The sequence below is a fragment of the Marmota monax genome, unplaced genomic scaffold (genome assembly GCF_021218885.2).
Source record: "Marmota monax isolate L192 unplaced genomic scaffold, Marmota_monax_Labrador192_F-V1.1 WCK01_AAM20220418_F8-fsc00001, whole genome shotgun sequence".
In the NCBI taxonomy this organism is placed as follows: Eukaryota; Metazoa; Chordata; class Mammalia; order Rodentia; family Sciuridae; genus Marmota; species Marmota monax.
Window position 1 is genome coordinate 17,476,855 of NW_026693777.1, and position 25,450 is coordinate 17,502,304.

The 25,450-nt window shown below is 37.9% G+C and overlaps 1 protein-coding gene across 4 annotated transcripts in view; it reads left to right on the forward strand.

Annotated features, from left to right (window-relative positions):
• Window positions 1-25,450, forward strand: part of Dcaf5 (DDB1 and CUL4 associated factor 5) — a 100,350-nt gene that overhangs the window by 42,929 nt on the left and 31,971 nt on the right. For 3 of the 4 annotated variants that reach the window (XM_046461166.2, XM_046461165.2, XM_058584541.1), the window contains exon 6: window positions 15,060-15,273. In XM_046461166.2, the coding sequence (XP_046317122.1) occupies window positions 15,060-15,273 (214 nt within the window). Of the gene's footprint in view, window positions 1-15,059; window positions 15,274-15,752; window positions 23,870-25,450 lie in introns of those variants that run through there. The other variant, XM_058584542.1, reaches the window with a different exon arrangement.

The following is a 25,450-nucleotide window of genomic DNA, read 5'->3' on the forward strand; positions in this document are numbered from 1 at the left end:
AGCCAAAACTTAGTCACAGGCTGTCCTTTAAATTTGATGATGTGTCCAGGTCCCACCACTTCTTTATGTCTTGATATAGATAAAACCCCTCATTTCATTATTTGCCTGGCCCTATAGATATTGGAGTTGGAAGGGTCGGTTTTAGGGATTTCAAAGGTGATGAGTATAATTGACTGAATCAGAGAAAATGTCACATATATAAGAATATATTGAATATTTGAACAAGGTTTCATTTACTTCATTTAGATTATATCTGCTGTTATCTTTTTACAACTGTCGTCCCTTGTTGCTGCCAGCATCCCACTTATGTCTTGCTTAGACTATTGCAGTGGCCCTTGAACAATTTTCAGAACTGAGATCTTCTAATGAGTAAAGAATCAGGAAAAAGCAGAATTCCCTCTGCTGTCACTTTGCTTATTTCACCTTTTTCATTGCATGTTTTAGCTGTCTGCTCACCCACCACCCTTCTGATCTTTTTAGTATCTGTCAGGAACTGTTAGTTCTGTGACAGGTAACAGTGTCTTGCTTTGACAAGGATAATAGAGAGAGTGGTTCTTTCCCACTCAGTAAAACTAGGGCAAGCCAGGAATCCATACAGAGACTTACTTTATAAGATGGTGCTTTTAGGTGTTGTATACATGATATAACAGAAAATGGACAGTAGGTGCAAATTCACATTTTCAAAAGAAATTGTTCTTAGGACCTTGTCTGCCTTTGGGGATCTCTAGGTTAAAGAGATCTCTTTCTCTCTTTAGCGCCTATGTCAATCCTGCTTCTGTAGAGATCATATTAAATGTAAATCTTTGCCTTCTATACAAGCCGGACAATCTCTGCCATATTGCATTTGAAGGTTGCTCATGCTATTGTGGGAAAATGGAGCTCAAGTTTCAACGTCAAAGGCTGGAAAAGGTGCCTTATGCTTTGACATTTGTTTAAACTTTAAGGAATGAAGATTTTTCCTGATCTTGACCTTCTTCTTTTCATAATGTAGAACCATTAGAATGGACAGATTTCTTAAAATTTTTTTTAAAAGATCCCCAAAGCACTATATATGAAAGAAAAAAATTGATAAGTTGGATTACATTAAAATTAAGAACTTCTGTTTGTCAGACTTTGTTAATAGATAAGCTAAGGATAATAACATTTGTAATACATATGTTGAACAAAATTGCTATCCAGAGTATATAAAGAACTATAAACCAAAGACAAAAACCTCAGGGTTTTTTTTTGTTTTGTTTTGTTTTTCAGTGCTGGGGATAGAACACCAGGTCTTACACACACATACTAAGCAAGTGCTCTGCACTAAGCTACATCCCTAGCCCCTAAATTCAGTTTTTTAAAAGAGCAGAAATGTTGAACAGGTGCTTCACCAAACAAGATATCCATATAGCTAATAAGTGCTTGAAATGTACTCAACTTTGTTATTTATGAGGTAATTGAAAATTAAAACCATAATGAGTTATCACTATATGCCCAGATAGATAAAACTTAAAAAAGATGAATAGTATTGAAAAGAGTGTGGAACAAATGAAGCTCTCATACATTTTAGGTGAGTCTAAATTAGGAAAAGCTAGTGTCATCTCTACAAAAGCTAAACATTTTACTCAGCAATTTCACTCTTAGGAATACCTAAGAGAAGTGTACACATATTTGCATCAAAGTCATACACAAGAATATTTCAGCTGCTTTTTTCATAATAGCCAAAAGCTAGAAACAAATTAAATGTCATTTAAAGGAAAATGAGTAAATAAACTGTGGAATAGCCATACAATAAAATGCTACACAGACATAAAAATGAATTAATTATAGATACACACATTGACATGGATGAATCTCATAGTCATAATGTAGAATGAAAAAAGCCAGATACTGATCAAACAGATCTATATTGTAAGTTCAATTTGTGTAACATTTAGAAACAGAGAAGTTAGAGTAGTGGTTACCCAATCCCTAGAGTATTGACCTAGGTAGTCATATCTTGGTCTGGCTAGTGTTTTCATGGTTGTATACTTATATACAAATGTATTCACCTATATACATGTAGTATTAATATGTTGATCCTATCATATTGTTAAAAAAAATTGAAGGCCACTATTGCTTCACGTGTGTTATTACATTCTTCCCTGTGATTCTAGTGGTTGTAACAATATAATCATTTCTTTAGGGAGCTAGCTTAAAGGGACAAAAGAAGGGGAGGAAAGAGAGGAAAGGTCAGCATTTTTTTTTTTTTTTTTTTAGTTTTTTTAGGTGAACACAATATTTTTATTTTATTTTTATGTGGTGCTGAGGATAGAACCCAGTGCCTCATGCACGCCAGGCAAGTGCACTACCACTTGAGCCACATCCCCAACCGGAGCCAGCAGTTTAGATGGTTAGAAAATTGCAGTGGACAAGTCTGGGCTCAGTGAAGTTTGATTTTCAGAATGATGAGCTCTAGTCAAAAGATATGCCTTCTAGTTAGCTACTCTTTTCTTTCTTTCTTCTCCCACTCACTCATCTTTACCATACATAGTCATACAATACTCATGCAAGCATCCTATCCACTGAAACCCTTAATAAAAGCCTTGTTTTGGCTCTGGGGATATAGCTCAGTTGGTAGAGTACTTGCCTTGCATGCATAAGGACCTGAGTTCAATCCTTAGCAACACACACACACACACACACACACAAAAAAAAAAAAAAGGCCGTGTTTTCTCCCTAACACTGTATTCCTTTTTTAACTTGTTTTTATTAATGTTATCATCACTTTTTAATCATTCTGGCTGAAGTCTCAGTCCTGGGTAATTCTTCTGTCTCTCCCTCTGCTGTAACCAGCCTTGTTCTGTTAGTGCCTGGTCATTCTTTGCCATTCACAAAGCTGCCACAGCATGTTACATCCATATCAGACTTTGCATAAGGCAACAGCGCTCGCTCGCGCTCTCTCTCTCTCTCTCTCTCTCTCTCTTAGAGAGAAGAGAGAGAGAGAATTTTTTAATATTTATTTTTCAGATTTTGGTGGACACAACATCTTTTATTTTATTTTTATGTGGTGCTAAGGATCTAACCCAGCGCCCCGTGCATGCTAGGCGAGAGCATTACTGCTTGAGCCACATCCCCAGCCCCAGCACCCTCTCTTTAACTTGCCTGTTTGTTTGTTTGTTTGTTTAGGAGGGTACTAGGGATTAAATCCAGGGGCACTTAACTGAAGCCACATTCTCAGTCCTTTTTATTTTTTATTTTATGACAAGGTCTCACTAAGTTGTTTTGGGCCTCACTAAGTTGTTGAGGCTAGTCTTGAACTCTAGATCCTCCTGCCTCAGCCTTCCAAGCTGCCCAGATTACAGGTGTGCACCACCATGCCTGACTTGCCTGTTTCTAATAGCAATATCCTTAAACATAATTTTTACTATTGCCCTATGCAGGAGCTTTAGCAACTTCTTATGATCTTTGTTTAATTTGCATCCATGTCCAAAACTTATAATATGAGATGTTCTAAGAAAAAAATAATTTTGTTTTGGAATGAATGTATGACCTACTTTACTGGATAAAATCAAAACTCCTTAAGCAGTCTGTTCTTTCTCCATGCAGCCTCCCTTCTCCCCTTGTATTACTCCCAAACATACAAACAAACAGAGGAGAATTTTTCCTTTTTTCTTTAACTATTCAGTTCCTAGTTACTGAGGTCAAGTGATAACCCATAAGGGAGAACTTCCTTGCTAGACCTCCCTATTACATATTCTTCCTTTACTCACTGTGTCCCTAGGACCCACCAGTTAAGTATCTAATGAACAAAACTTAGCCTTAGGAGGGGAAAGGATTTCTCGGTTCACTACTTCTATAAAGTAGTTATGGTCTGTGGCATTCATGTTGCATGTATTAGCCACTGCATTTACCATTATTAATTGTTAAATGACTATGTTTTTACCTCCAGCTGAGTACTGGGAAGGATATCTCTAATCCTTCCCAGTACTCAGTGATTGCTTCTCAGAAAGGAGGTACTTGTGCTAATCAGTATTATTACTTGTGCTTTTCTGTGAATTTTAAAGGACAGAGCCATGTGTCATTCATCTTTAATCTCTAGACCCTAGCACAATTCTTGCAATGTTATAGAAGCTTAGTATATGTTGAATGAATGCACAGTATTGTGCTTATCCCAAATCCCAAAAAAAAAAAAAACAAAGGTCAGATGTTCTCCCTGATATGTAGCCACTAACACTCAACAAGGGGCGGGGTGGGGTGGGGTGGGGAAAAGTAGAAATTCAGTGGATTAAACAAAGAGAATGAAGAGAATGATGGGGGGAATAGGAATAGGAAAGGCAGTGGATTGAATCTGATATAACTTTCCTATGTATACATATGAATACACCACAATGTGTACATCCACAAGACTGGGTTCCTACTTAGAATAAAATATACTCCGTATTTGTATAAATATGACAGAATAGACTCTACTGTCATATATAACTATAAAGAACAAAAAAAATTAAAAATAGTCTATTTTCAAAGCGAATTTTTTGTAATGTTTCTGGACCTGAAATCCCTGAGTAAAATGCCATGGATCAAAATGTTGTTTCTGAGGAAGTGGAGGTGAAAGGGGTTCTTACTGGGCTTTGAACACCTTGTCATTTTTGTGAGAGAAAGCCAGGTGTTCTAGTGAAATTGTTTTCTAGTTTTTAAGCCACAAGATGGAGCTATAGAATCAATTTTGCTCACTGGAGAACTCCAAGCTCTGGTATCCTAACCTAACCTGGTATCCTCAAACTTCAGAATTACCTTGTGCTCCATTCTGAAGTCCATAACTAGAGATTAAATTGTTTGTCAGGAATGGGACCTGTGAATCTGCCATTTTTTAAAATAGGACCCAGGTAATTTCACAACTTTACTTGTCTTGCATGATGGAAGCAGAAGTCTGTGATGAATTTGCTGCCAAGTTCAGCCAGATTCAGGGTCTTTGGGCTTTAGGCCAGAGCTTCCCTGTGTCTATTCCTTCACACCAAACACAGATTGAAAACCTTAGATTCAGACCATAGCATCAGGGGAATATTTAGTGCATGGATGGGAGATTTAGAAGCATGTACCATTTCTTATGCATCCTATAATAACTCTCTCTAAGTCTAGTTATTCAGGAAGAGATGATATCAGAACCCTGAATCAAGTGGACTTTCTTATTTTTTAAATCAAATGTTTAGCTGGGTGTGGTAATGTTCACCTATAATCCCAGCAGCTTGGGAGGCTGAGACAGGAGGATCAGGATCACAAGTTCAAAGCCAGACTCAGCAACAGCGAGGTACTGTCTCTCAATAAAAATCCAAAAAAATAGGGGTGGGGATGTGGCTCAGTTGTTGCGTGCCCCTGAGTTCAATCCCTGGTAGCCTCCCCCTACCTCCCCCCCCAAAAAAAAAAAATCAAATGTTCACATTTTCTTTTTAAAACATTTTACAAAATAATTTTCAAATTTATATAAAAGTAGGATAGTAAAATGAACTCCTATACCTACCACTCAGCTTCATAAATTGCTGATGGGAGTGTATAATGGTATAGCTACTCTGGAAAAGAGTTTGGTGGTTTTTTTATAAATTAAAGATGAACTTATGACCTAGCGATTATACTCTTGGGTATTTATATAAGATATAAACACTTATTTTCATACAGAAGTTCATACATGGTTGTTTATAGCAGATTTAATCAGAATGGGTCAAAGTAGGAAACTATACACATATCCTTCAACGAATAAATAGCTAAACAAATTGTGGTATATTCATACCATAGAATATTACTCAGTGATTAAAAGAAGAAGAAGGAACTATTGACAGATGCAATAACTTTAATGAATTTCAAGAACTTTTTTTTTTTTTTTTTGGTACTAGGGATTGAACCCAGTGGTACTCAACCACTGAGCCACATCCCAGCCCTTTTTTTGTGTTTTATTTAGAGACAGTGTCTCATTGAGTTGCTTAGGACCTTGCTAAACCACTGAGATTACAGGTGTGTGACGCTGTGCCCACCTTCAAAGAGATTTTGCTGAAAGAAGAATTTAATCTCAAAAAGAATGCTTACTCCTTGGGTTCCATTTATGGGATATTTATGAAATAATATAAAGATGAGAACAAATTAGTGGTTTCCAGGAGTTAAATTGAGGATTAAGAAAATCTTGTGATAGTGCAGATAAGTATCTTCATTGTGATGGTGGTTCCGTGAAGTCACACATATGACATAACTACATGTGTGCTCACACAATTGAGAGTACACATATAAATGATAAAATGTGAGAAAAAAAAAAAAACTTCTGAGGATGTACCACTATAAATTTCCTGCTTTGTTTCGTTTTGGTTTTCATCTTTTTCTTTTGTTTGTGGTATGGGGTATTGAACCCAGGGCCTTGTGCATGCTAGGTAAGTGCTCTACAACTGAGCTAAGCCCCCAGACCTTTTTAAAAAATTTTAATCTGAGAGAGGGTCTTGCTAAATTGCCCAGGTTTTCCTCGAATTTGTGATCCTCCTTTCTCAGTCTCCAGGGTAGTTGGGATTATAGACATGTGCCAGAATACTGCCTGGCTAAAATTTAAAAAAAGAATACAAATAACATAATAATATTCTCCTTTTGAAATTGTCAATAGGGTTAAAGTTTCCTCTAATTACCTCTTCTATCCCTGGTCCGTTTCCCCTTCCCTTCATGGTATTGAGTATTATGAGTTTATATTATATACTTCCAGAAGTTTTTTTTTTTTTTTTTTTTTGGCTTCTATATGCTTGTACAGATTCCCTTAGAAAACATATGGTATTGTTTATGTATACATGTGTTTTTTACACAAATGATATACTACTCTATAATCATTGTACAACTTTTTTGCTCATCAGTATGTTAGAAATTTATGGATACATTAACATATCCAGACTTATCTTGTTTAGTTTGCTAATTAATAATTTGAGTCAACTCACCTACTTTCTTTTTTTTTTTTTTTTTTAATATTTATTTATTTTTAGTTATCGGCGGACATAACATCTTTGTTTGTATGTGGTGCTGAGGATCGAACCCGGGCTGCACACATGCCAGGCGAGCGCGCTACCGCTTGAGCCACATCCCTAGCCCCAACTCACCTACTTTCTCTGTTAAGAATCAGCAGAAGGGTCAGGCACAATGGTGCACGCCTGTAATCGAAGAGACTTGTGAGGCTGAGGCAGGAGGATCACGAGTTCAAAGCCAGCCTCAGCAACTTAGTGAGGCGTAAGCAACTCAGTGAGATCCTGTCCCTAAATAAAAAATAAAAAGGGCTGGGGATGTGGCTCAGTAGTTGAGTGCCCCTGGGTTTAATCCCTAGTACCCCCCCCTCCCCCCCCAAAAAAAAGCAGAGGTTGTTCTTCCAGAAATTCTTTAAGACCACTCCCACTTCTGTCTCCCCAGTGGAGAGTACTTATTGTTCCTGTGTCCTCTCATAGCACACCCCTCATTACAGCACCATTCACGTTATGGAAGGAAACTGGTGGATTTCCTATCCTTTTTTAGTCGTTGATGGGGTTTTATTCGTCTTATCATATCTTTTTAATCAATGTGCCTGGCACAGTATCTAGAATAGTTAGCAGGAATTCAAAAATGTTTAAATTCTTTGTTTTGGTTCTAAGGATTAAACCAGGGGTGCCTTACCACTGAGGTATATCCTTAACCTCCCCCCTTTTTTAATTTATTTTTTTTAATTGTAGAGGGACACAATGTCTTTATTTTTTATGTGTGCTGAGGATTGAACCTAGGGCCTCATGCAAGGCAAGTGCTCTACAACCCCAGCCCCCTTTTTTAATCTTGATATAGGGTCTCACTAAGGTTGCTTAGGGCCTCGCCAAGTTGCTGAATCTGGCCTCGACTTTGTGATTCTCCTGCCTCAGCCTCCTGAGGTTATAAACTTGCTTAAATTCCTTTTTTTTTTTTTTCTGTTTTATACCAGGGATTGAAACCAGGGTGCTTAACCACTGAGCAACATCCCCAGCCCTTTTTATGTTTTATTTTGAGACAGGTTCCCACTGAATTACTTAGGCCTCATTAAGTTGCAGAGGCTGGCTTTGAACTCATGATCCTCCTGCCTCAGCCTCTCAAGCTACTGGGATTATAAGCTAGGCATACTTAAATTCTTACTTTTTGTTGGCCACGTAAGTGATTAGCAATGGATTCATTTACCTCTCTTGAAGGATGAAGGTGGCATCATGTGAAGAGAAGGAAACCTGAATTGTCATTCGCAAATTTTGTGAGCTACAGTTGTGTACCTACTCCTATTTCTGAAACTTTTCTTTTTTTTTAATATTTATTTTTTAGTTTTTTTTTAGGTGGACACAATGTCTTTATTTTACATTTATGTGGTGCTGAGGATCAAACCCAGTGCCTAGTACATGCTAGGTGAGCACTCTACCACTGAGCCACAACCCTGGTCCCTATTTCTGTAACTTTATGCTGCTCTGCTGCTTGCCTCTTAGGATTGAGTTTTGTGGTCAGACAAATATCAGGAGTTGTGTAAACCTTGAGCATTTTTATTTTAATGTTCTAAGTCAAGAGTTTTTTATACTGCTGCTGTTCATGATCTATTAGGTCATTTACTCAACAGCTATTATTAAATGCCTATTACGTACCTAATATCATTCAAGGTTCAGATGCACCCGGAAAAGATAACTCATATTTGGGAAGGAACATTTCAGGCTATAGAATCTACGAGTGCAAATGCCTGGCATGTTCTAGGAACAGTAAAAGAGGCACCATGTGGTTAGAGTAATGTACGAAGAGAGTTCTAGGGTCAGAGACATAAAGGATGAGGGTAGGTGGTATTATCTAAGGCCTTATTGACATTGTAAAGAATCTGGGTTTTACTTTGGATGAAATGGGAAGTCACTAGAGGTTTTTCAGCAAAGCAATAATGTGATGGGATTCAGGAAGAGTGGAAGCAAGGGGACTAAATAGCATGCTCTTTCATGCTAGTGGGTCATGAAATCAATTTAGGTGGTCACAAATATGTATTAAATACAGAAAGAAAGAAAAATAGTGTATTGCATATAGTAGGTGGTAAGCATCATTTGACAAATTTATACTAAAAGAATGTGGGTGTACTGGGATGCTATGTAAAATGTATTTAGTACCAAGGATTACTATGAAAACATTTAAAAGCCGTTGTTCTGAAACATTCATAGTATTGCCAACTTTGGTTTTCAGATGTATTCCCAGTGAATTGTTCCTGTAGGAAAGAAGCCATTTTCCTGTATTATCCTGTCTCATCAATCAGCAGTTTGAAGAAAGAGTTCTTGCCTTGACCTTCCTCATTTATTTATTTATGTATTTATTTAAGTTGTAGTTGGACATAATACCTTTATTTTAATTGTTTTTACGTGGTGCTGAGGATTGAATCCAGGGTCTCGCGTGTGCAAGGCAAGCGCTCTACCACTGAGCCACAACCCCAGCTCCCTTCCTCTCTTCATTTGTTTTCTTTTTTCTTTTTTTTTTTTATTGGTTGTTCAAAACATTACAAAGCTCTTGACATATTCTTCATTTGTTTTCAACTCTTTGTTTAAGAGTTAATTTTACAAAGTACTAAATTGTAATTTTTGTTTTCTGACCCTCATCTGCTTAGGATTCCTCCCTCGGCCCCCCATCCCCCACTGTACTTTGCTTCTTTCCTCTTTAACATTCCTCTAGTTTTGTGGCCTTGTCACCTGGTACTCAGTGAACCCATCCCAGTTTCTTCTCCTGCCATTAGGAACTGCCTATTTATCTGCATATCTTCCCACCCACTCCTGCACTGTTACTGTTGCTGTAGCAACTGCCGTCCTAATCTACCTCCTTCAACTTGCTTTTTTCTTCTTCCTAACAACCACTATTCATTGAACTCTCCCTCCCCAGTTTTATACACTGTGAGGTCAGGGCTGATGCTATGTAAGATGAAGATTAAGTGGCTGCTTACCAAACTCCTCTCTATTTTACAAAGCTTGTGGTAAAGGGTTTTGTTTTTGTTTTTAATTAGCCAGGCCATCTGATGAACTCTAATGACTAAATATTGAGTTCTTAATCCTGTGAGAAAGTCGTAAGTATCCTAGAAGATAACTGTTATGGTACTGCCTCTTAATTTATTTAGATGCCTGTTTTGACACTGTGTGACTTTTGGGATCTCTGGGCCAGAAGCAATTACCTGGCCTCTAGAATGCATTAGCTCTGAGCATGATTGGTTCTGGAAGATGAAGATTAGAAATACCACATTTCCTGCCATTCATGTTTGCTTAATGGATGGGCCATATATGCCATTTAATTATGCAAAGACCTCCTAAACAGGAATTGAGTCAAACCCTTCTGCAAAACTCTGTAAAACTTAAATTTCTGGATACTCAACAAGTACACTGAACTCATAAATATATTTTAAGCCAGAGAAGCTTAGTGGTGAATCATATTCAGGGAACAATAAATTTGTTTAGTCACAGAATACCATGAGTTTTTCTTGGACTAGTTGCCCAACAGTTTAAATTCCTTTAAAGAAATTTCAGTCTTGAGACTGAGGATTGTACTGTTTTAGAAAAAGAGCAAAAAGTTAGGCATGGTGGCATAAGCCTGTACTCCCAGTTACTTGGGAGTCTGAGACAAGAGGATTGCTTGAGCCTAGAAATTCAAGTCTAGCCTGAGCAACATAGAGAGACCCCATCTCAAAAACAAAAACAACAACTAAACAAACAAAAAGCCGAGAGAACCCACATGCATACCCAGGTTCTTTAGCCCCCTTCCAGCTTATATAAAGGAAATGACTAAGGGATTATTGGGACCCTAAGCATACTTGAATTGGATGAGTGGTGGACTATGACTCCCTGAATTTGCTCACTTTTACCTAGTTCTAGTATCTTCTAGGATTTGTTTTATTCTAAGAGTTGTGTTATAGGAATTACAGAATGTCCCATGTCCCTTATAGGTCATCCTGTCCTGAAGTAGAAACTGATGAAAGTTTTTATCTACCCCCAACCTGGAAGACCTCACTTATGCTTCTTTGCATGTAGTATGAACCAGTTCTGATGTCTGAGTTGGAGTACTGTCTTGATTCCATATGTTGCACAAGTCTTATAGAACTTTCACATAGAAAATATGGGGAAATTCATGCCAGTGCACTTTGGAAAATCTTGTAGACACTATTAGGCAGCATCAGTTAAACTACTTAACCATGGACTTATGGTAATCTAGGTTCATAGGCTTGGAAGGTTTTTCAGTTCCCTTTATTGTGCTAGATATAACACTCTCTTTTTCTGGAAACAGCCTCAGCCTGTTTTCTTCTATTCCAAGGCTTTAACCTTGGTTAAGTACTTTTGCACTGCTAGAACAATTAAGAAGTCCAGTTGAGGGGCTGGGGATGTGGCTCAAGCGGTAGCGCACTCGCCTGGCATGCGTGTGGCCTGGTTTCGATCCTCAGCACCACATACAAACAAAGATGTTGTGTCCACCAAAAACTAAAAAATAAATATTAAAAAAAATTCTCTCTCTCTCTCTCTCTGTCTCTCAAGAAGTCCAGTTGAGTTTTTGTTGTTGTTGTTTTTGTAACTTCAATAAGCAACAATAAACTAAATGCAGTGAGGACTTTTTCCTGATATTCAGAGGTACTCTTGCTTTTTTTCCCCAGGTCTTTTGCATGCTGACCTTTGGATCACCTCCTACTGCATTCCTGTTGCATTTTACAGCAAATAGTTAGTTGAAGATAGGTTGGGAATAATGCATTTCTTTTATTTTTCCTATAGGAATGTTTTTATTTGAAGTCATTTTAACTTGCTTGGCTAGTTCGTTCAAGATACTGCTCATATCATCGGGGTTTATGATGGCAGCCATTTCTCTAGAGGAGTGGAGACAGAAGCATCTCTCTCATCAGGATCAGCATCCAGAAAGCAAATCAAGATTGAGGCATTCTTGTTACATAGAAGCACCTTTGGTTTTCCCAGAGGAAATGAGAAATTTCTTCTCCAACAGGGAATATGTTGAGGACAGAAAAAAATGGCGGTGTGTGTGTGTTGGGGGGGTTGTTAGTAAAGAGTGACTCTGACCTTAAAAGGAATTGGAGTCATTACTAATAGACTTGGGGCTGTAAAAATCGCCATATTGTGTGATTGTGGCTAACTTTTCATTGAGATTCTGGTAATCTATCATTTCTCTATCTTTTCATTTTGCCCCCTTACCCCCATTCCAAAATGGGATCACATTTCTCAAAGTGTCATTAGAGAGTCACCTGCATCAGAATGAACCAGGGTTCCTTGTTAAATTGAAATACCTGGGCCCACTTCCCAGATTGAATTAGAATATCTGGGGGTGGATGCCAAGAACCTACATTTTTAAAAAATTCTAGATGATTTCTTATGCCTATTACTCTTGAAACCATGAGCTATGGAATCTTTGACATTATATATCCTAACTATGAGGACAAACTACTTTTAAGCCTTTTCTCCCTAGTGAACTAAAGCATCCTTATTTTCAGCAGGAATAACCAGCTCAGAGGCCCTTCTGAGAAGTTAATCACTTTCTGTATTTCAGGTGTCATTCATTCCTTTGGAAGGAATCAAAATTTTGTACCCAAACATGAAAGATTCAATGTTGGTAATTGCTGTTCTGTAGATTGCACCCCTAAACATTCTAGGAGCAAGATTCCTATGCACCTTCATTGTGTGAGTCAGGTTCCCTGCCTAGAAGTATAGGCAAGAGAGAAGTTAGTAACTATCCTGAAGTCCACAAACATACCCCTGTAGTGTGGCCGTGTTGCAAATGGTGGGTCAAGTAGCTTAGACCAAGATGAGATGGGCCCACATGCTTGTTTTGGGCAGATTCCTCTATACAGGCCTGACTAGAATGGGCAGAGAAAGTTCCTGTTAACAGACAGGAAGAGCGTATTCTAGAGTCCCCAGTTTCCTGTCAGGGTGCTTGGGCTGATGCAAATCCTGCTGCTATGGCTAGTGGGGCAGGCCAAGTTTCTTTCTGTTGAGTCTTGTTTCTACTCCCCTCCCCCAGTCCTATGGATTCTGGTTTATTTGCACATCCCAAGCTGATCTTGGATTGAAAGCCTCTTATTGTTTTTGAGCTCAGTGTTTAGATAACACCACATGCCTGTGGCAGCCAGGGCACCCAGTAAAGGAAATGCCTGGAGTCTAACAGCCCTGTCATTTGTTCTCTGTGTATGTGAGTGAGTGTGGTCTGTGTTTAGGATCATTATAAAAGCATTTCTCTGCAGGTATTATTACTTGGGGACTACAGGGATACCTGGCTGTTCCTTGATGGCTGTTCTAGGGATAGTTTTCTGTCTCTTCTTTTTTTCTTCCCTTTATTCCACTCGTAAGAGGATTTCAGGCTGTTCTACCCAACCCTGTTTCTACAGAGCCATAGCACCAGAGCATTCCTCCTTTGGTGAGAAGACTGATTTGTGAGGATGGGGGACACAGGATTGAGTGTAGTGGTAGTACAGGCTGTTTTTATGACCTTGCTATGTTTTAAAGTTCCCATAAAATATCTCCTTTCTTGTCCCCTTAATCTGCGGTATCACTCTCTTGCCAAAAAGAAAATGTGTTATTTCTTCCAGTAACAAATAGCAGTTTAAGTTTTCTCTGGTTAAATGCTTCTAAAACTTCTTTAAAATGTTTCAAATCTGCAAGGTGTGATGGTGCACTTCTATAATCCCAGCTACTCAAGAGGGTGAAGCAGGGTGATCTTAAGTTTGAGGCCAGCCTTGGCAACTTAGTGAGACCCCTGTCCCAAAAAATATAAAGGATTGGGGATATAGCCCAGTGGTAGAGCACTTTTTATTTCAATCTGTAGTACCACACACACATACAAAAAAAATTTCAAATCTGTTAGGCTCTAGTTAGATTCTTGATGCCCTTTCCATTGCTGTAATAATTTCTAGAATTTATAAGCCTTTTTTTCTCTAAAACTACTTCCTTTTCATGACAATGTCTATGTGAGGCAGAGCAGGTTATTAGCTCTGACATGGCCCTCCTTTCTCCATATATCTGACATACATACTTTGCCTCTCTTTCCTACCCAGTAATTCAGTGCTCCAAGAAGTGAACATAAAATACAAAAGAGAACTTGGTTATGGCATGTTGGCAGGCAGTCATCCCTCAGTAATAACATCTGGACACTATGTTACTATATCACTGCCGGAAAGATAAAACGTACACAGACAAGTGTATGTCAAAACGAATACTGTATAAAATGAGTACTGTGTAATTTTTAAAGTTCATGGCTATCCTAGTTCACTGTAATATTGAAAGTATCTTCTGAATCATCAGAAGAAATTATTTAGAATCATACTATAACTTTTTTTTAAATGTTATGAACATCATGAAACTATAGAAGGAATTTTAGGTTAACCAAAACATACTACTCCCTAGTGAAACTAGATAAATGAAATTGTGTGCATTTACCAAAGTAGATTTCAAAGCTAAATATAAATATGGGAATTATAAAGGGAAACAAGTCATCTTCCTTTTTCAATTGTTATACTACTTTTTCTGCATCTAAATTAAATTTTTTCTTTAATATTTACTCCCTGGTTATGCCATATGGAATTAAAAATTGTGAGAACAGACTGAAAATTAAAAAATAAATGCTTGTTATGCTTAATTATGATTATTATTGAAAAAATATCCAGAATAGAATAAAGTATCTATTGTTCTTGCTGATGGTTCTTGTGTCTCTAATACAAAGGATAAATATGTCATTTTACCATCCATGATTTAGCCATTAAGGTGGACATGACTCCTTTCCAGGGTCTTGATGAGTATCTCTTAGAGTATGCACTTAGCTTGGGTAAACAAAATATCTAATGATTTTAATCTCTTTTTTCAAAGTATTTTATCCTTTTCTTAAATTTGCCTTTTGAAGATTGAAGGAACCTGACATTTTAAGTAATTTGTTTTAATGCAACCAAGGAGCAATTCTTATCCTCATTATTACTTTCTAACTGATTTATAGAAATATGCTTTTGCTGAAATTTCGATTTGTAAGCCTGAAGGAGCACATGTGAAGAAATAAATTCAGTGTGTTTTGCAGACTCTTGTCTAGCCTGACTTATGCCGAATCCCTGTGCTTTCTGCTTTTAGTTCTCTCCTGCGCTATGGTGGCAACCTGTCTCTCCAAAGTGCCATGAGTGTGCGATTCAATAGCAATGGGACCCAGCTCCTGGCCCTGCGGCGTCGCCTGCCCCCTGTACTTTATGACATCCACTCCCGCCTGCCAGTGTTCCAGTTTGACAATCAGGGTTACTTCAACTCATGCACCATGAAAAGCTGCTGTTTTGCAGGAGATCGTGACCAGGTAAGTGCCCTCTATCTCCTACATCCACATCTTTGTGTACTGGTCTCCTTTTTCTTTAGCACCTGGTCAGCTGGAAACAGTTGAGGGCAGTGAGAGTCTAGAGACATTCTGGTTTCCTAGTGAGTTTCTTCATGCACACTACCAGTGGGTATTATGAGACACATCATAAACCAAGACTGGCTACAACATAGTTCTTAGTAACCCAGTTCTGCCACATTTCTGAACAGATTTTAAAATTCCAAGCATGTGCCATTTCCAAAGAAAGGAAGGAGTTCATGGAAAATCAACCTAATGATAAGGGACAGTTTTAGTTTTCTTATATCAAAAAAACACAGAGATGAATGAAACATCTTAAGTATCATACAGGAGACATGTATCTTGAATGACTTGTTGAGATGGCATCTTTTTGTTGGATGAAATGGGCTGAGCAAGTTTGTTTAAGAGGCAGCCAGATGCTGACTCTGTTTGTTGTTATTGCCATATCACAACTGGGTCTGCAGAGCCCATGCTGTGAGTTTCCTGCCTTTTTTCAGTGTCACTGGGAATAGAGATACTGATGTTGCTTTAAAGCTGGCAGTTTAAAAGCATACATGGCATTCTTGGTGCTTGTCTGTCTTAGCCATAGAAGTTCTGAAATGGGTGTTAGTGACCAGTTGTACTGACCTGAATAACTGATGTCAGTAAAGGCAAATCAAATAAACAATTTTTTTTCTTCTCAAGGAAAACCAATCTTATTGCTACTTTACATTCAGATTGAAAAAAGAAAAGAAAAAAACCTTTGTTTCTTGCTGGTGCTTAGTATTTCATCTTTGGGCTCATCAATTTTGCCGCATTTTGACATAACATACCCCACCTCTTTATTGTTATTTTGGGATAAGAAGCCTAAACAAAAATTTTTTTTCAGTTATATGTTGCACCCAGGGGTGCTCTACCACTGAGTTATATCCCTACTTGTTTTATTTTCTGTTTTGAGACAGGGTCTCACTAAGTTGCCCAGGCTGGCCTCAAACGTGATCTTCCTGCCTCAGCCTCCTGAGTTGCTGGGATCACAGGCATATGCCACTGTGCCTGGCAAAAGAAACAATTCTTTGAGAACCTTTCAAGACCCTGCTTTTTAAAGGGTAGGATTTTTCTCTCTAGGCTGAAGTTGCTAGACTCCCTAAGTAGTTTAATGATTTGTATATGTAGTAGGAGTAGAATAAACACTTGTTGAATTGAGTTGCATGTAGGTAGATAAGAATATTCAAGTTTTCCAAGATAGATACTTCCCCCTTTGTAGATAATATATTTATTTGCTGAACTGGGGAATTAACCCATGAGTGTTCTACCACTGAGTTAAATCCTAACACCACCCACCTTTTAAAAATGTTTATTTTTTTGTAGGTACTGGGGATTGAACCTAGGGGCATTTTGCCATTGAGCTACATCCCCAGCCCTTTTTATTTTTAATTTTGAGATAGAGTCTCACTAAGTGGCTGAGAGTGGCCTTAGATTTACAAGCCTCCTGTGTCAAGCTTCCTGCGTTGCTGGGATTACAGGTGTATACCACTGTGCCTGGCTTAATTTTTCATGCTTGAAACAGGGTCTTACTAAGTTGCTAAAATGACCTTGAATTTCCAGTCCTCCTTAATCAACCTCCCAAATAGCTGGGATTAAGGGTATGTGCTACCACACCCAGCCAAATTCAGAATTTGTACTCCAGTCCTATGGCCTACTTAGCTTCAGTCCACACTGGAAACCACTAGATGGCCTCAGTTATATAAATGTTATCTTTGGAGGAAGCCATAGTACCTACATGACTTAGTTTTTATTTGCTTATGTGGTACTGTAGGCAATTTGTTTCTTAGGTAGGAAGAATCAGTTTCTAGAGAAGAGGTGATCAGATTCTCAATAGAACAGAGAATTGGTCTGCTATGGAAAATAGTTGATTTAGCTTAATATGGCTGTGGAAATGGCAACCTAGTCCTGCAACCACTACCTTTGTTTATTCCTTCAGTCTTCTTTGCTTTTGTTGATTCTTCTATCTTCTGTCAACTTATGCATGTGATTCTTATTTCATTAAATAATAAAAAGCATGCAGAAAATAATAGTTTTTAAGACTTTATTGCCATGAACACTGGCTGAGAAGAAAGACAAGAGTTGAAAAAATATGGATATTGTTTTTTTCTTCAAACTGTATATTAGTAGCCAAAGCCTGTCTTTGTGGAGTCCTTAAAAGACCCAGATCAAATTCCTCTGGCCAAAATGTAGACAACATCTAGACCATTGTTTCTCAACCTCGGCACTGTTGATGTTTCGGCTGAATAAATCTTTGTGGTGTAGGGTTGTCCTGTGCATTGTAGGATGGGTGATAGCATTCCTGGCCTCTCCTTGCTAGATGTCAATAATATCATCCTTTGTTGTCCTCCACACAACCAAAAAGGTCTCTGGGTATTACCAAATGTCCCTTGAAGGGAATGTTGCCCCTCGTTAAAAACCCCTGATCTAGATTATATTTACCAATTTTGCTCAGAAAGCATTAGGGCTGGTGTTGCAGAGGCAGAGCCAGGCAAGGTATTTTGTGATGGTCCTGGGTATGTACATTGAAATTATAGCTAGTTTGCCTTGCATTTATATTTAATGAAAAAAAAAAAAACATTGAGGGACTTTTAGTTTTCTCTATTCAGATTTGACTAGTTCATTATTTATGACTTTTGTTCTAAGGGGAAAGCTTATGGGAATCATATTCTCTCTGATAGACTGCACTGCTCTTTGGTTGGGGTAGTGGTTTTTCTTGGATGATGGAGAATGCAGTCATTGACTCTGACTTTGGACCAGACTAAGTCTTTTCTTATCCCCCATATAGATTATTAGAGGCATCTAAGAGAATAGGAAATATAGAGATTTAAACTTGGCTTTTCTATTAATTACTTAGCTATAGGTCATCGTGTGGTATTTGGCTTTCTGGCCCTAAGGCTCCTCTAACTGTAAATGCAGATACATATCATATTTCCTGTTCAACTTTCAGGGACTTTTGGGAGGATGAATTAATAATGGGTTTACAGTGAAGCTATCAATTGAGTTTATAGTTTTAAGTGCCGCAAAGGAGACCAAACATGTCCCAGTCCTGGAAAATGTCTTTCACAGGTGATTTAAAGACTCTTGACTTTTCGCACTCTGGGCTAAACAGCAGCTGCCACAGTTCGGTGTGATCTGCAAGATTGAAATGTGTGTTTGACTAGTCTAGACAGTATCATTTTTGCTGCCTTTAGATTCCAAAGTCTACCTTTTCCTTATATTGATGTGTATATATGTATGTATGTATGTATTTGGAGATGGGGTCTTGCTGTATTTCTTTCCAGCTAGTCTAGAAACTATGATTTTCCTGCTTAAGCCTCCCAAGTAGCTGGGATTACAAAGTGCCACCTCTTTCATGTATAGACTAGGAATGCCTGTAGCCTGAGATTCTGTGCTCTGAAACTCTTCATTTAGTCAATGGCTAGGTAACCATTCCAGAGAGGAATCTTGAGAATTCCCATAATAGGAATGAAAATGGATGAGAAAAGCAAAATAGATAAATGATCCTATCTATCTGAGATAGTCTTCTGGCTTTTAATTACAAAGAGGTTAGTCAGGCCACACAAATGGATCCAGATATTATTCCAGAGGGCCTGTGCTTCTTTTTGTCTATTTTAGGTTTGCTAGGGATTCATTAACCTCAAAATTAAATTGAAATTTCAAAAAATTTTACTCAGAATAAAGTATGAAATATGTTGAAACTACTTTGTGTTGTCTTCATTTTCATTGCCCCCATTATAGATGATTTCAAATCATAGAACCACTAGAGAGCATTTTGTACAAACTCTTCCTTTCAGCATGAGAAAACTGAGACTCATAAAGATTAGGTAACATAAGTAACCACATATACAATTTTGTAGCTGAGTCAGGACTAGAACCCAGATTTTTGAGCTCTCAGTAGAGACCATTTTTCACTGTATAAATGGCCATAACTTAATGCCACTAGTAGCAAGGCAGACGGGAAAAAAAATGAATAAATTAGGCTGGGAGTCACAGTAAGGAGTGGTGCAAACTGGCCAACTGTTCAGCCCACATTTCATCAAAGTGGGATAGCTTCTACTCAGTTTAAGCTCATTGTTGTCATGTGAGCCTCCATGTTGCTAGAGGTCTGATTTTCGTAAAGGGGAAGATAGATTTTTATGTGAAGTCTCATTTTTTAATTATTGCAACAAATTCAAACTTTATTGTATGGATAACACAAATCTGTGTATTGCTTTAGAGCCACCATTTGAAACCTCTGTGCTTCTTTCATAGGATGCTTTTCCTCATGTTTAGCTCTATGATTTGTCATGAATTCATGGATGAGTGAAGACAAGTTCTTTTTTCCTGACTCCTGCTGAATGCTTCCTAACTTAGTGTCTTTCTTACCCTCCATCTTTTAAAATATGAAAGCAGTTCTTTTTTTATCCTTAGAGAATACTTTATTGGTTTCTATAATCAAACCCATGTAGATAAGACCTTACATATTTAATACAGTGCATTACCCCTGTACAAATGGAAAAAAATTAAGTTTAATGTTTCTAGACCAATATGGCTGTTAATTTCTGTACAATGCCAACTCAACACGGTAAACTAGGATACTTTTTCCTAAGTTGACAGCACAGCTAAAGATGAAAGCAGTTCTTTTTTTAAAAAATATATTTTTTTAGTTATACATGGACACAATATGTTTATTTTGTTTATTTATTTTTATGTGGTGCTTGAGGGTCAAACCCAGGATCTCATACATGAGAGGCAAGCACTCTACTGCTGAGCCACAACCCCAGACCGAAAGCAGTTCTTTACTGGGCATTTACTGTATGCCAGATACTGGGTAGGCAGTCACATGACCTTCCAGGCCCTCTTTGGGATCTTTATTAAGGTTCTACATATAATTTGTCTTTCTTACTTGTGGCTATAAATACATGGTTTATTTCTAGTTTAATATTTTAATTATTCAAGTTTAATAACTTACACCATTGAATTAGGTGACAGGAGTAACATCACATTGGCTGGGTATCAACAGAAACAACCCCAATTAAACACTTGAACTTTTGGGACCTAATCTTACCATGTTGCTCAGGCTAGCCCCTAACTTTTGGGCTCAAGAGGTCTTCCTGTCTTAGTCTCCTAAGCAGCAGAGACTAAGTACACACCATGCCTAGTTCCTTGCCTTTTTTTTTTTTTTTTTTTTTTAAATCCAGGCAACTTTCTAGTCTTGTAGTATAGTGAGGAATCTTATACTAAAACATTTCTTCTCCTGGAGATTTCCTGAACCCAGGTGTTCTCTTTGCTTTCACATCATACTTAGATTTTTTTTTTTTTCCCTAAAGCCTAGATGGGTATGTTCTTTCTTTTTTCCTAGTTTCATTCCTCTCTGTGCCTTCAGTGAGTCAGTTTCTTAATAGAGTTTAAAAAGAGTGTTTCCACCTGCTAGCTTTTTGGCACATACTTGTAAGGCAGCACTCAGCTTTTGTTCCCTTTCTTTCACAATTCCTTAAATGGCTCTCATCCTAGATTGTGAGTCCAGCAGAGCAGCTCAGGCTTCTGGGAAGTCAGTCTTTCAGGCGAGAGGCATGTGTATCTGAAAGTGGACAGGCTTATCATTTTAAAAATTTCTCTTGCATTAGTCTCATCTAATGGTAGGGTTGATAGTCCCCATGTCTTACTAAAAGAAGGATCAGGAAGGAAACAATAGTAAAACTAAGTTTTCTTGAAAGGATTGAGCACTCGAGCATCTGAGCATTGAGATCTACATAGGTCTTTCTTTTTAATTTGACAGCTGGCAGGGATGCCCCAAATCACGATAATGAAACCATCCTGCCCCATCGCCTAAAGAGCTGACTTGTACTCTGTAAATCCAGCAAAATGGCCTTGATATGTGGCCTGGCCTTAGCATATCACCATTCAAACTCTGTGTTGGTGGTGCCTGGATAGAGCAGAGGTACCTGAATGCACCAGTAAGTGCTCTCCAGGCCAGAGAAGCTCCCTATAAAGTTATAACTTTGCTTTTTTTTTTTAATAACTCCATGCAGCCCTCATGATGCCTCCATGGGGGCCTGGTATGCCATGTAAATATGAAATTAAAATACACTTTTTTGGGGGGTGGGGATACCAGGGATTAAACCCAGGAACACTCAACCACTGAGCCACATCCCCAGCCCTATTTTGTATTTTATTTAGAGACAGGATCTCACTGAGTTGCTTAGTACCTCACTTTTGCTGAGGCTGGCCTTGAATTTGTGATTCTCCTGCCCCAGCCTTCTGCTAAAAATATACTTTTAATAAAGGAAAATTCAACTTGGGTTCCATTCTTTTATTTGTATTGCGTTTTTAGACTTACTTTTATTTTCATCTCCTTGTCTTTTTCACTATTATATTTAAAGCCTCTTGCAGACCTCTAGGAATAGTTGGATAGGTTTCATGTCCCTGTGAGACTGAGGCCCAGAATAATTTGAAACGGCTGATCTAATCAGTAGCAGGCCCAAACTAAGTTTAGGATTAATTTTGCTTATGAGTGCACCCTCTTCCTCATAGACATGCTGCCACCTGTGTTGTTGAGATCAGGTGGTGATGTGGTCTTCTGTGGGGCAATGGGGAAGAACCAAATACAGAAGGTGTAGAAGAGGAATTCCTTCGATGTATTATTTAGGGAGTGAATATTTTAAGAAACTTTGTTTTATAGAGAAAAGGTAGAACAAAAATTACTTGTTTATTAAGGCAGCCATTTTAACACTTTCTTACCCTGGAACTTTTTGAAAGAACAAAAGCTATAAACATTCATCTTAGAAAAATGCACATATCCACATAGTTTTACACATAATAATTAAGGGATTTATGGGACTCCTAGAACCTAAGAGACTCAGGTATTATCAAGTCTTGATTAAGATTTTTCCCTTGGATAAGATCATCTCAGTTCACTTACTGACAGATTAAAATTTAAAAATTTAAAAGATTTTGGAATGTGTACAAGTCTATTAGAGATGGTGTGGTTTATAATTGTTCGGTTGAAAAGGAAATCTAGGCAGCCTTGATTTCTTCTTAGGAACAAGTGAAATTGATGTGATCTAGTGACGTGACATAATAGTTCTCTTTTAATGTTTAGCTCCTGCCTAGGAGCATGAGCCCTACTAGTAAACCTGGTTGATATTAATGATAGCGGACAGATAGAACCTGTCCTACTATACCTGCCCAGCCATCTTAGAGACATGATTCTCAGTAGCTCCACTTCTTTTTCTGGTGTCTTTAAGCTTTGGAGAAACAAGGTAAAATAATATTCCTTCCTTAGAATACTTGGAGCCTTTTGCTTGAATGAAGACTGTAAGTACTCACAGATGGACTGAAGTAAGCTATGTAATCTCCCTACTTCCCAGTCCCAAAATGGAGGCTCACAGAGGGGAGACAGGGTACTGAACGCCATTTGATTGATGGCCTTTCGATCCATGTCTAGGTTTCCAAAATGAGTTTTGCTAAATAAGGATTCATCTTTAAGTAGCTACTTTGTTACAGCAGCTGTTGGTAATTTAGAGCATTTTAAATTTCTTCCCTACTGAGTATTTGACTATTATTGGCTGCCACTATGGAATATTTCTTTATTAATAGAATTTTTCCTACTCAGAATACATAAAGGTTGGTTATTTTAATGAACCAAAGGATTCCAGGAGCCTAATGGAGATGAAATGGCAAGTGATCCAAAGAAGCAAGAACAATGTAACTTCACGTGTAAAAATAATATTAATAATTAAACAATAAGATAACAAATAACCCAATCAACAAATGGGCCAAGGACCTGAACAGACACTTCACAGAGGAGGACATACAATCAATCAACAAGTACATGAAAAAATGCTCACCATCTCTAGCAGTCAGAGAAATGCAAATCAAAACCACCCTAAGATACCATCTCACTCCAGTAAGATTGGCAGCCATTATGAAGTCAAACAACAATAAGTGTTGGCGAGGATGTGGGGAAAAGGGTACTCTTTTACACTGCTGGTGGGACTGCAAATTGGTAAGGCCAATCTGGAAAGAAGTATGGAGATACCTGGGAAAGCTGGGAATGGATCCACCATTTGACCCAGCTATCGCCCTCCTCGGACTATTCCCTGAGGATCTTAAAAGAGCGTACTATAGGGATACTGCCACATCAATGATCATAGCGGCACAATTCACAATAGCTAGACTGTGGAACCAACCTAGATGCCCTTCAATAGATGAATGGATAAAAAAAATGTGGCATCTATACACAATGGAGTACTATGCAGCAATAAAAAATGACAAAATCATAGAATTTGCAGGGAAATGGATGGCATTAGAGCAGATTATGCTAATCGAAGCTAGCCAATCCTTAAAAAACAAATGCCAAATGTCTTCTTTGATATAAAGAGAGCAACTAAGAACAGAACAGGGAGGAAAAGCATGAGGAAAAGATTAACATTAAACAAAGACGAGTGGGGGGAGAGAAAGGGAGAGAGAAGGGAAAGCATATGGAAATGGTAGGAGACCCTCAATGTTACACAAAATTACATAGAAGAGGATGTGAGGGGAAAGGGCGGGGGAACAAGGGAGAGAATTGAACAACAGCAGATGAGGTAGAGAGGGATGATGGGAGGGGAGGGGAGTGGGGATAATAGGGGAAAGGAAAGGTAGCAGAATACATCAGTCACTAATATGCCATTATGTAAAAATGTGAGTGTGTAACCGATGTGACTCTGAAATTTGTATTTGGGGTAAAAATGGGAGTTCATAACCCAATTGAGTCAAATGTATGAAAGATGATATATCATGAGCTTTGTAATGTTTTGAACAACCAATAAATAAAATATTAAAAATAAAATAATATTAATATTATGAGTATGCATATTTATGTGCTTTTATTGGAAGCCAATGAAATTCTGTTTCTCTTACCACAAATAAAATAAATCCGAGGCTTTGTCCTTTTCCAAAGAAAATATATGTATATTGCTGTGGATAATATTTATGGCAGGCTCTTAGTATACTATGATATGATCAAAGGTGTATTTTATACCAATTATCTAACCTTTTTTTCCAGAAATGGTCTTCTAGAGAACACATCACAAAGTTCTTCCAACAAATTTTCCCCCTCCTGATAAAAGGTCAAGGGAAATAAGAACTGTGTTTGATTTAAATGTTAAATAGCAATCTCTCTTCTGTTACTAATCCGTCTGTTACAGAGCCATCTGGTTTTTCTGTCCTTGTCAATATAGTTAATCAGACAGGCATGCCATTTATTGGAGGATAATTAATCAGTTACTATGGAAAGATCCTTTTGAGAGAACTGTGTAAGCTGACCAGTACTAAAGGAAAATACATCTTTCAGCAGATGTTTGAGAGTATTAAATGAAGACCCCACACACACATACCCCTTTATGTGTGTATCTGTCTGTCCACCCATCTATTCATATTTCTATTGAGAGAGCAGTGAGAGATTTTTGTTTCCAAAGGTTCTGAGTCATATTCTTAGAGCATATAAGGTAGATAGATGGCTTATCCCTTCTGAAATTTTCTTTTTATCTCAGATTGGGTTGGGCATTTTTGTTTATATTCTTATTTCTAAAAAACTTCTAATAGTAGGAAGTTATCTATATTCCAAATTTTGGGGTTTTTTTGTTTGTTTGTGTAACCATTAATGTTTAAACAAAGGTGTTAGGGAGAGCCAAATAGTTGCATTGCTTGAGGGTGCTAATTAATTTGATTTTTTTTTTTTTTATCCTGAGGAAGCTTCTATTTAATGTGGCAGACCACATTTGACCTTCTTTAAACCTACGTGTCATTAAACCTTTTTTTGTGTCTTAGGTGACTATGAGCTTCTTGGGGATTCCAGCTAGCAAAACACCCTGCAAATAGAGCTCTTTCTAGAGAACATGTATAATTTAAGTGATGAAGAAAGGTGTTTTAAGTCAGCATTTCATTGCTGTGACCAAAAGACCCGACGAGAACAATGTAGAAGAGGAAAATTTTATTTTGGCTTACAGTTTTAGAGGTTCAGCCCATGTTCAGCTGACTCCATAGCTATGGGCCCTAGGTGAGGCAGAACATCATAGTGGAAGGGCATGGTGGAGGAAAGCAGCTCAGGACAAGGCAACCGGGAAGGAGAGAGAGAGAGCGCGCGCGAGAGCGA